The sequence below is a fragment of the Phodopus roborovskii genome, unplaced genomic scaffold (assembly GCF_943737965.1).
Source record: "Phodopus roborovskii unplaced genomic scaffold, PHOROB, whole genome shotgun sequence".
Lineage (NCBI taxonomy): Eukaryota > Metazoa > Chordata > Mammalia > Rodentia > Cricetidae > Phodopus > Phodopus roborovskii.
The window spans coordinates 277,298-289,738 of record NW_026126481.1 but is presented as its reverse complement, the minus strand read 5'-3'; the positions used below and the strand labels follow the sequence as shown (position 1 = coordinate 289,738).

The 12,441-nt window shown below is 45.1% G+C and overlaps 1 protein-coding gene across 1 annotated transcript in view; it reads right to left on the bottom strand.

The window, feature by feature from the left end:
- LOC127229039 (guanine nucleotide-binding protein subunit alpha-14) overlaps positions 1-3,334 on the bottom strand; it is a 151,606-nt gene extending 148,272 nt beyond the window's left edge. Inside the window, exon 1 of the mRNA XM_051194057.1 lies at positions 3,051-3,334. Coding sequence (XP_051050014.1) covers positions 3,051-3,174 — 124 coding nt within the window. The 5' untranslated portion in view covers positions 3,175-3,334. The remainder of the gene's footprint in view (positions 1-3,050) is intronic.
- Between the last annotated feature and the right edge of the window lie 9,107 nt (positions 3,335-12,441).

The window sequence follows — 12,441 nt, the reverse complement described above, 5'->3', positions numbered from 1 at the left end:
AAGTAAGAAAACCAGTAGTGACTCTGATTGGGAAGTGAAGTCACAGAAGGATGCCAGGCCACAGAGGCCACAGAGGCCACAGTGCATAAAGCGCGTATTTGTTCCTACCAGTGGCTCTCCTCTTCCTCTAGGTTTAAAGCCTCAAGACTAGCAAAGGTACCACCCAGCCTCAGGACTGGAGTCAAGGCTGCTGCATCCCTACCCACAAGCGCACCCCCCTGGAGCTCACAGCACACACTGTCCTGGCCATTGCTGGTGGCTGCATTCCAGAGGCAGTGGATGGAGCAGCAGGGAGCTATCTGTGTAGTGGGTCCTTTCTTTCTCAAGTAGCTGTTGCTGCTATCTCTGGGCTGAGTTTATTGAGCTCTACTGACCTGGGCTGATGGGTCACCCTGTCTGCAGCCACAGCTCTCATGAAGTCTTGGTTTCCTTAGGCAAAATGGCCTTTGGCTGAGCATCTGTGTGTCTGAACCACACTCCTTTGGTCCAGCCCCAGCCTCTGCATCAAGGCACTGGGAGGCTTCATCTGTGGTCTGGCAAGGATGTCAGTATGGAGGAATGTCTATTCCTTTCCCATTCCAGCCACAGAGGCCTGCAGAATGGTAAGTTCCCAGGCACATGGCTCAGAGGCACATGTCCAAGCTATACCTCCCCACTGGTGTACAGAACACATAATCCCATTACTTTTCCACCAATGTTATTAGAACTATTTGTTTTTGTTCAATCTTGCCCAATTAGAAGGACCTTCTTCTTCTAAATTCAACTGTATCCTTTATTGTCTTCTTCATGTCTTCCTGTTGAGAAAGCATTCCACCAACATCTTGTAACCACTAATTTGCTGTAACCAGACAACTTGTGTCCCACAGTACTGTACAGTGACTTAGACTTTTACTAAGTCCAGTCGGCACTCTGACCTCTACAGCACACTTCAGAAACACCCTCACCCCACACACTGCAGACATATTCATCATTATGAGAGCCTATGGCTTCTTGGAACATACTCCACACAGGATCCCAAAGTCCCATATATGAAGTGGGGCTTTTATGTCTGAGACACATGGCCAGTGAATGATCTAACCCAGCCACTGTAGAAAAACTCTGGTGAAGTTTCCACTCCGCATGGTTCCAGACAGAATAGCACATACATACCCTTCCCTGACTGCCAAATCTTTTGACTTAGCCAGTTCCTGTAGCTCAAGACTTGGACTATGGCATAACCCCCAAAGACAGAAAGAACTTGGGTTTTTAAGCCCATCCTTAAGGCTCTGGTAGTTCCATGAGATTTGGAGCTATACCTTGAGCAGGAAGTTTGTCACCATAATGATTGAGAGAAGGGGTCAGGGGAAGCAGAAGGGCTAGGACAGGGTTGTTATGTGGATTAAATGGGACTTTTAAGGCAAATGGCATACCCTTAAGCATTCCTTCTCTACTTTGTGTGTCTCAGTGTGTCAAATAACCCTCTTATCAATACATTATGGCTCAGCTAACAGAATAATTTGCCTTACAAGAAGCCAGCATATGCCCAGCTCTTGGTATAGTCCTAACAGTACTTCACACATTGACACAAATCTAAATATTTCAAAGTGAACTAGAGTTTAGTCTCCACTTGACAAGAAAAATATGCATCTAAAGTCAAAGGAAGGCATAATTAATTACCTTAGTATTAATCAAACTACAAACTGTGACACAATACTCCACTTGACAAACCAAGCTTGATGACAGCCTGCAAGGTTCAGCTAGAGTTCCCAGGCTCAGCCCAATTCTGGATGAGCAGCTCTGACCTAGGGGATGTTCAGAATCCCTTCTCACCCACACCCCATAATCTGACCCCCTTAGGAACCTCTTAGTATGCCTGTGGACCCCAGACCAGGCTCAAGCTTCTTCCTAGCCTCAGCAAACAGCCTCCCTTTGGGCATCTCTCTCCTGGGCATCTCTGCTCCTCCCTGGTGAAGACCCTAACAGCTAGGAAGGAGTTCTTTGGGCAGGGAATTTCCTCTGGCCTTAAAGGAGAGGCAGGTGTGTGGAATCTGCCTTTGCACTTAAGGGTCTGGGGAAAAAAAAAAAAAAACAGGTGAGGCCCTTTAAACCCAGGAGTACAGACCAAGAACGGTCTTTAAAACCAGGAGTAGGAGTTACATAGTAGAGGGCATCCTTGCCCAGGTGTGAAGGCAGAACCAACTAACAGGCCTCTCCAAGTAATCTGTCTTTCCTTTGTTGTTCTTGAAATGTAACTACCTGAAGATAATTAAACACAGTAGGAGATGGAGGAAACAAGTTGAAATACTTGCAGCTATTTAGGGAGGAACGGGGGAGGGGGGAGCCAGTATTGACCAGTGGATGGACTGAAGGAAATGAGTCGCCTCTTGAACTCTTTACTTTTGGGTTTGAAACTCTTCTACAGAAACCTTCTAAAAGCTGGCAGAGGCAATAATAGCGGTGGCTGGGCCAGTGAAGTTGAACAAGGGTGGGCCAAGGGAGGGTTAAGCCTGCTCTGTCCCTGTGGGCTCTGGGAGGTCACAGGAAGCAGGCATTGGCTTCCCAAGACAGAAAGAATAGCAGTAGGGGCTTCACTTCCATGGCTCAGTTTTCCCTTTTCTCAAGTTTGTCCATTTTTAGAGTTTCCTTTGTCAGTTCCTACTGTGAGGACAGCGCCTTCCCACATGACCTTACCTAGCAGGTAAAAACTGGGCTCCAGTCAGAACCCAAGGAGAGCAGAATCTAAACTGTGTGTCAGGCAGTTCCCCAAGACCCAGGTTGGGGTTCTGTAGCCACCGCCGGTGCTGGGAGCCCGAGGGTGAGGGGGACTGTGCAGGGGAAGGGATAAGGGGGGAGGGGAGACAAGAGCCCAAGGGTTGAGGCCCAGCCCTGCTTGGAGATGTTGGGAGTCCAGGTTGGGGTATCGAAAGTCACCCAGCCCGGAGGTGGCAGCACCTGTGAGCCACAGAGGGATGGGAGAAAATGACAGCACGCCACCAGCCTTGCTCAACAGGACTGGAAGGAGCCAGGACACGAACATCGGAGCTGCCCGCCGGAAAAACGCAGCCACTCACCCAGCAACAGCAGCTTGAGCTCACGGCGCGCGTCCTTCTTGTCGCGGCGAAGCTGCCTTTCGATCTCCGCGCTGATGCGCTGCGACTCTTTCTCCTCCGCAGACAGACAGCAGCAGCCCGCCATGGTTTGCTACTCCGACGGGACCACAGGGACTCCGCGTTTACCGCCGGACCGCGCGGATTATCCGCGCCAGGCACAGGGTTTGCAGAGGAAAACACCTGCACCGACTATGGTTTGAAGTAAGAGGCCCGAGGGCCGAAGCTCCTGGGCTTTTAACCTTTCTTGAAGGCAGTTCCGCCAGAGCGCTCCTGCGGTCCGGGAGAGAAGAGCGAGCTGGACTGTGTGAGCTGCGCTGTTTGCAGAAGATGCGCGCCCCGGGGGGACTGTGGCTGGGCAGCCAAGTAGGCAGCGCAGACCGCAAATCAAAAGTTGGGGCGTCGGTGCCCTTCGGAGAGTAGTTTCTCCAGGTCTGGGAGTGTCACAGGTTACCAGCAGGCGTGGCGTGGCTTGCAGACAACAGACCAGCTAGCCTCTGCCTGCAAAGTTTCGAAAACCTCTGCAGTTACTGTAGACTCTGGTCGAATGAAGGTTCCTCCAACACTGATGGCTCTAAGTGGTAGGGTGAGGCGGTGCGTCTCAAACCTATAGCCCTGGAGTCTTTGGGAACTGCCCCTAGGCCTACCCCAAGCCGATGGTGCGGGGGGGGGGGGGGCAAAAGGAACGAAGAGGAGGCTAGGGCGCAGAGCAGCAGCCTCACACCTGCCTCTTTGGCGATGGCGCCCTAGTGCAGGCAGGGCCACTTGCCAAGCTTGCTGTAACCAGCAGGCGCTGGCTGCCAGGCCCTTCCCGCGGCCAGATCCGGGTTCCGACAGGTGAGGGAGTTTCGCTAACTCCCAGCCTCAGTGCCAGGGGTGGGAGGCAGCGCATTAGCAGACCAGAGCCAGGAGTCTGCAGCAGGACACACACTGCGTACTAGCAGCTGGGCTCTGGCTTCTCTTCCTATCTGAGGCTGAGCCTTGCCCACCAGCCTCTCCACAGCTCACTCTTGGGGTTCCTAGACCGGCTCCCTCCGCTTCCCTGATGTCCCAGCCCAACCTGGGCTTGAAGAAAGCCCTGGTTCAGCTCGAAGCTTGCTTGTCTAGTGCAGACGGGCTGGGTGACTCTACTAGGACCGCCTCTGGGGGCCAGTAAAAGAGCAGAGAGCGAGTTAATGCCTCCCAGCCGGTCCTACCTCCCGGCATCACCGGATGGGGGGTGGGGCCGGGGTGAGGGTGGAAAGACTTCTGACTGCTTTGCATTTGGTGATGGAAAAGACTCTTGCTTTGTAGAAAGAGTTGGCACCTTCCAGACACACCTGGCAATTCTCTGCTCAGCCCTGCGGCCACACTGCCGCCTTAGGACAACTCCTGGAACGCCGCAGTAAAATCTGAACGCTCCCACGACAACTCAAAAGGAAAGACACAAAGCAAGTTACCCTCGCTGATTTTGTCTGTGCAGATTTTAAGGTGCAAAGCGAGAGCAAAAGGGATCCTGCAGACGACAGCAAAGAATCTTCTTTTCCTTCTATTGAAGTCCACATAGGACGTGTGTACACTGAAGGAATCCAAAACGCTTCCTCTGTAAAGAGCAATTGAATCAGGAGTGGTCATTATATAAGAACTTGGCAGCTAATGCTATCTGGCTGCAAAGTCTTTTTTACAATTTAAGAAGTGCAGGTTAATCAGGCTTTAAAATACTCTAGTATTTTAGTTTCCATCCAGGCATAAACTGACGGCAATAGTGACCTCTGCAGGAACATTTCTGGATTTTTTTCTTTGCTATCTGTCACCCATTTTTCCTCTGACTCACCGAGAAGGCCACAGCTTGGTTCCTCAAACTAAACCTCTATCACAATTTTTAGTCCTTCATAGATGCTGACTCCAGAGAAAATCTGAATCCCGAATTAACTGGAATAACTGACAGTCAGTCTCAAGTTACTAGCCTTCAAAAACAGATCACGTGAACCTAGTGTAACCTACCAGAAGCCCTCGATTCTCATCTACTTTGATCAAACCTGTACTCTTCCCATAGGATGTGACCCCAGATCCCCACAGTTTTGTAGGCAAATGTTTCTTATCTCCAGATAACAATAAAAATTCAATGATGAAAATGTCAAAAACAGGAAATAGGCCAAATTAATCACGTCTTGTCCATGTATCATGTAGGGTAGTATCATGTAGCCATTAAGGTAAACTGTGAACATTAGGCCACAATGAATAACAAACACCTTGTGGTGTTTTGGTGAATGATGGACTGCGTGTGTCTTGATGGTCCCACCATCTCCCTTAGGGCTGGGGATGTAGTTCAGCAGTAATGCACTTGCCTCCTATGCATTTTAACATCCAGCACTAAAAAGAAAAATCATATCACCCAATGATAGTATCACTGCCCTAGCTTGTATAAGAACACTCCACAGTATCCATGCATCAGTGAAACTGATTAGCTACGCATTCCTATGTGATCTGGGAAAAATCCTCAAAATACATTCAGCAGAAAAGACAAGGCACAAATACATAAGCAGTAAAATATAAATGGTATGGTGAGAATATACACCTGCATTTTTAAGAGCCTAAAGTACATATAGTAGAAAGGTTAGTTGCTGAGTCAAAACTGGCTGGCTGATTATCTAACACAGATACTCTAATTATCTAATAGTTACCTGTGGCCCCTCCCATCATAGTTGGATTTTATCCTTAACTGTAAACAGAGCAATGGACTACAATTCATTCAGAGGACTTGCCCAACTCTACATTCAATTGTTTCTTTCATGATTTTCACACTTAGAAAAAGACATTAATGGGCTAGGCAGTTAAGAGCATTGGCTGCTCTTCTAGAGGACCCTGGTTCAATTCCCAGCACCCACATGGTGGCTCAAATCCACCTGTAACTCCAGTTCCAGGGAGTCTAACACCCTCTTCTTGCTTCTGCATGTGCTACACAAATGTGGTACACATATACATGTAGGCAAAACATGCATATATATAAAATTAAAAATTAAAAATAATTTTAAAAAGATAGTAAAATAAATGTAAACTTAAGATATTATTGGGCATTATAAACTCCCAAGAACTGAACAACAGAACAACACAAGACAATTAGTTTGCCATTTCTGTATTTGTTTCTTTTTTCCTCATCTGTAAGATTTAGGGTATAAAATCATGATACTTTTATATCATGACATTTGGAGCATATTTCCAAGAATAGCTAGCTCTGAAGAGAGGGCTTATTAATGGAGTATATTTTTCCTTCTCTGATAGGAGATGTCATTCTGTATATATGTTTCTCATACTGGTAATGAATAAAGCACTGTTGGCCAATAGGAAAGCAAGATAGGCGGGACTAGGAGACAAGGAGAATTCAAGGAAGTAGTAGGGAGGAGTCAACATCGAGAGACTGGGGAGAGAAGACACCAACCCCACTCCCGGGTGAGATGAGACCAAGTAGAAATACTTAGATTAATAGAAATGGGTTAATAATTAAGACAGAGATAGCCAATAAGAAATTAATACCTGGCCCACAGCATTATATCTAATACAGAGTCTCTGTGTGTTATTTGGGGCTGGTGTGGCAGTGGGCCTAGGCGGCGGGGGGGGGGGGGGGGGGGGGGTTGGGCACACTACTCGTAATACTTCTCATTCCCAATCTACTGTAGTTCCACCTGAATCCTCAGGGCCTCCAGCTGGGCTGCTTCTGTTTGCCAAGTTCTGGGCTCTTCAGGTCAGATCACTGCAAGTCCTTGGGAATGTTCGCTGAGTTCAGGCCAATCTGAAACATTGAGGATTCCAGTGACAAGAAGTACTAGGCTGTGGTCTACCAGAAAAATTAAGTTGAACCCCTGCAGTCCTGTTTCCCAGGAGAAGCATCAGTCCATGACAGTGTCTCCCTGTCTGCCATGATAATGGAATCTCAGACAAATGTACTATGGTCATCTACAGGCCTTAGTGCACTCAGGTCATTTCTTTCCCAAGCACACCCCTTCTGAGAAGCTGTCTCCACTCCTCCATTAGAATCAAGGCGCACAGCTGCCCATGTTCATCCCATCCCACCCTAGCACACCTATCTCTGCTAATTCTTGTTACTCATGGGTAGTTTTTCTTGTTTAACCTGTTAATCTTATACTAGCAAATCTTAGTTTACTGCATAAAACTGAAACCAAGAACAAATATCACCTAAGAAGAGAGAAAAGAAGGCTCTGGTGGTAGAAGATGATGACAACAATGGTGATATGGAGGAGGTCAACACTTGATTTAGGAAGAGCCTGGACGTGTTTGCTGGCCACTCACCAGTTGCACCCTTAAGAGAGAATGACTGTGCTGATTCTAATACAGAGCTGCAAGGGAAGGAAGCTGCAAGAGGGCTGGGAAGATGCTCTTCAGGGTTTAAGAAGTCCTGTATGATCCAGCTATATTGTTCCTAGGGACATGCCCAGAGTACCATGTCACTGTGTCACAGAGACTTCACATTCCTGTTCCTGCTGCACTAGTCACAACAAACCAGGTCATGGAATCCAGACAGTGACACAAAAATAGCACATTTGCTCTTATTTGTGAGTCCTAGAACTTGATATGAACACCTAAATATTTAGAGAGAGAGGGGGGAGGATAAGAGGAAGGAGGGAGATTGGAACAGAGGGATAGAACATGAGATGAGAGAGGTACTTGTGGACACAGTACATGATGCATTGAAAAAAGTGTCTTGATGAAACGAAGTATGTATGATGAATATATATCAACAAATATGTATTGAATTAAAGAATAAAGAGAGTTTAGAATAAAGAGCATAAAAAGGTGACCCAGTAGAAGTGTGCAGAGCTAATGGCGTTCAGCACCATCATGTTAGTTTTCAAGCTGGGACCATTATCTCGTTAAAGAAAGAAGAGTTAAAGTATAGACAGACAGCAGTGAAGCACCTGTCAACTACACCCTGCCCTGGAACCCTAAAGAGTGAGCCTGTGTGTGATCATCATAAAGGTGGCTGTAGTGTGTGTATATGTGAGCAGTAGTCCCTAAGCAGTCAGTGTCAATGGGGCTTGCTCATCCACATCCCACATGGCTGAGAATAACTCCTAATTTTCCAATTCATTTTTCTGGGTCTGATGTGTTTCCAGTTTTTCATTCAGTTTTCTAGTTCACTGTGTTTTCCAAGGTGACTTTGAGTCTGACCCTTACTCTGTGGCCCACTCTATGATCAGCTGCAGATCAGCAGATGCAAACTGATGGGGTATTGGTGGCCTTGTGGATGAAGAAATAATAACACACTGCTGCACACAGAATCTATTTTTTTCTATGGCAATCAGCATGTTAAGGTATTGCTCCAAAATACCCTCTGTTGGAAGCCTAAACACTGTTTATTAAATAACTTCAACTGGGAGAGCTAGAAAAATAGACACAGAAATCTGTCATCCAACACACATGACCATGAATAAACAGGCACACTATCATTTAGGTTTTTAATCTGAATTTTGGTGGTCTCAAGAACATAAGAAATGGAAATTTTTAAGAAGACAATCTGGCCGGGTGTTGGTGGTACACGCATTTAATCCCAGCACTCAGGAGGCAGAGGCAGGCGGATCTCTGTAAGTTGGAGGCCAGCATGGTCTACAGAGCTAGTTCCAGGACATGCTCCAAAGCAATACAGAGAAACCACATCTTGAAACAAACAAACAAACAAACAAAAAACAAAAAAGGAAGACAATGTGGAGATCTTATCAATTTTGCTCAAGTTTCACACTCATTACCACTCTTCTCTTGAGGGAACAATATTGACAACCTAGTATATATGTACCCCTCTCTATACTTTTGTGCCCTTTAAGTCATAGATAAAGCATAAATATGAACATACACAGAGGAACATTGTCACCATTAATGGCAACACATTATCTCTTTTCTTCCTCCTCATTCTGGAATACCTTGAATACCTCTGATTCATTCTTGTTTGTAGCTTCATACTATTCCATGCTGCGAAGACAGTGTCCATCATCCAACCTGTCCTCCTTAAACATCTTTACTTTTGTTCAGTTTTGGCCAATGAAACAATCAGTAACCATAACTTTGTATATAGATCTTCTCACACTACTGTTTTTATAGGATAAATTCCCAGAAAAAAGTTGCTGTGTTTTACATATATATATATATATATATATATACATATATATATACACACACATATATATACATATATACACATATATATGTATATATATACACACACATATATACACACACATATATACACATACACATGTGTGTATGTGTATATATGTGTGTATATAATTGTATATGTGTAACTACATATAATTTTATATATATGTGTGTATGTGTGTGTGTGTGTATGTATAGACATGTATTTTTTTTAATAGATGTGGCCAGATTCCTTCAAAAAAATTTAATGTTCTCATCTGCTGGCAATAATATCAGCTCCCATCTCCTACTTCTCTGCCAACAATAAATACTGTTACTCATTAACTTTTGGCAGCTTGAAGGGAATAAGGTGATGTTAAAGAGATGTTTCCTTTGCTTCCTGTGCTTGCTAGTGCCATATCTGCCTCCTTCTGACTTGCCTGTGCATGTCCTTTGATCATTTTTAAAAACTGGGTCATTTGCTTTCTCCTTGACAACCTGAGAACTCTTCAATAATGCATGTTGGCTCTTTGTCACCTGAGTGACAAATATGACAAATATGGTATTTGCCTCCTCCCTCTACTTTTTTATTTGTTTGTTCATTTTTGAGACAAGTTCTCACTCCGTAATTCTAGATGGGTGGCCTGGAACTTGTTATGTAGACCAAGCTGGTCTTGAACTCAGAGATTCACACCCATCTCCTATATCACTAACCATCAATACATGTTATTGCCCACTTTAAAGTATCTGGTGTTTGCATTTCTGGAATGTGAGAGAGAGAAGACCAGTTTTGTTTACCTCTAACTGGATGCCAGGCCGCACTAACATACTATTTCACTGAGCTGTAGGCTCAGCTCTCTGTCAATACCATCATGGTATGATTGTCGAAGGCTCTGAAATGTTCTGCCATCAGAGAAACAGACCCTCTCAGTGTCATCACATTCTTCTGGCTGTGTATTGACTTCTTTTTCCATATAGACAGTCAGGTATCAATGTCCCTCTCAACCCCACCCTCACATTGACTTCAACTTCCTTGCCTTCTGCACACACCAATCTGGATTTCCAATAGACATCTCAAATTGAGAAATCTGTGACAAAATTCTGTATTTAACCAAATCTTCCCTTTCTGTCCCCTTTCCCATCTCAGAACCTCCAAACACCCCTCTCCACTGACCCACCCTTAGCAGTTATGGTCTCTTTCTTTAGTTGTTGTATACTAACAAGTTACAACCCTTCAGGCACCAGCTCCAAGATGTCTTGCATTTTGTATTTTTGGGAAAGGGGGCTTCTGAATTGACCTCAGAATGTTGCATGTGGTTGCCAAGGTATATTCTTTCTTATTTTGATGCCACCAGGTCTAAACAAGCTACCACCACCTCTGGCCTAGACTAAAACAACAGTTTTATGACTGAACTTCCTATTTATGACTGGACTTCCTATTCCACTCTTGACTCTCTAAAATCCACCCATCGTGAGGCAGACAGGATAGTCATAATGCATACCCTTTAATTCACGTGTTGAAATTCTTCTATGGATTTCCTTCAGAAAATAAAATCTTTGTCTAGACCATGAAGCCCATGCAACAGAGTCATTGCCTGCCTCTGCCATTGATGCTAACAGTCACTATACTGAGTGCACTCTACCTTCACCATGCCTTACCTCTCTGGACAGCTGCTGACCACTGCAGCAGCTGCTCTGCTATTGGTAGCCTGCCTCCTCCAAACCATGAAATAGTCTGTCTATGCTTATCAATGCATTTCAACACCAATGGGATTCATTCAACCTGGGCTTCCCTGACAACTTGGCTTGACATGGCTTACCCTACCACCCATGCCCATTTGATACTATTGTCATAGCCCTGTACTTCCACTAGGGTATTTAGTACTACCTTCTTCTTGGTTTCTCCTTCTTCCATCAGAAAAAAAGGTCATCTCCACAAGAGGCAAGGTCTTCTCCACAAGAGGCAAGATGTTTGTTGGTCAGCTTATTTGGGGTTAGGGCAGCCACATCATCTTAAAATTGTATCTTCAAACCTCCCAGCCCCCATTCTCAGTGATAAGCTTGGAAAAACAACAGCATCATGTTCTGGTTGGAATCTGAAAGTGTGTGCCTTCCATATACTCCGGTTTTAGCACTTTCCCCCAGGTAGTGGCACTATTTTGGGAGGCTTATGGACATTTAGACAGTGGGATTTAGATGGCAGAAGAAAGTTAATAGAGTGGGCCATTGAAGGTACAACAAGTTGGCCACACTCCCACAACCATAAAATCTATCACAATATCTCAGTGATGATGTCTGAGACACTCTTTAACTATAAACACAATTAAATCTTTCCTCCCGTATATTGCCTATGTGGGGTATTTTGGTATAGAGACATGGAAATAATAACACATACAGTATTTTATGATTTTGGTGTTGTGTTTTATATACTTCATTTCTTATATAATTAGAAAATCATACCCCTGATGACTCTGATCTGTGGATACAGGTCCTGATTGATGGTAAGCAATAGAAACTAGATATAAATGACTTCAGCTAAAAGTACTATTTATTGGACTTCAGAATAGTCTTGATTTGAAGCTCTGTTGGATCCAGGCTCTTGAGTAGTGTTACAAAGAGAATATCTGGTTGATAAGCATTTACTGAATGAAATAATGATAATTCCCATCACATTTGATTCTTCTGAAAAACTGGGAAGGTATCATGTCTTAAGTTGTCAGACCTAAGCCTGGAGACAAGAGACAAGCATTTTTGTTCTGTGATGGTTGTTAGGAACTAGCAGCCAGCTGACTCCACCTGATGATGGGTGAAACGCTCATGGCCATGTCACCATGTCATTGCTAAGTAAGCCTTACCTGGAGGCTCAAGCTTTACCAGGCTTGAGGACTCAGTTATGCATGCTCAGGCCCCCTTTTAAAGCAAGCATGCCAAGTGGGCCTCTCTCTTGCTCTCCCTCTCTGGCTTCCCGCTCTCTCTGGCCTTTCTCTCTCTGTCCAACCCCCCCCCCCCCGCCGCCTCTTGCTCTCTCTTTCTCTCTGCTCTTTCTCTCTCTCTCCTGCTTTCGGTTGGCCACCAGCTATCCCCCTTTCTCTCCCCTCTCTCAATAAACTCCACGTGGGCGCTGAGTCTCGTGTTTTGTGTTTCTTAGGCATTAGCTGCATCAAAAGAACAACAATGGTTAAATTTCGTTGTTGACTGAATCCAGGATCAACTAGGAGATAAGCTGCTATAA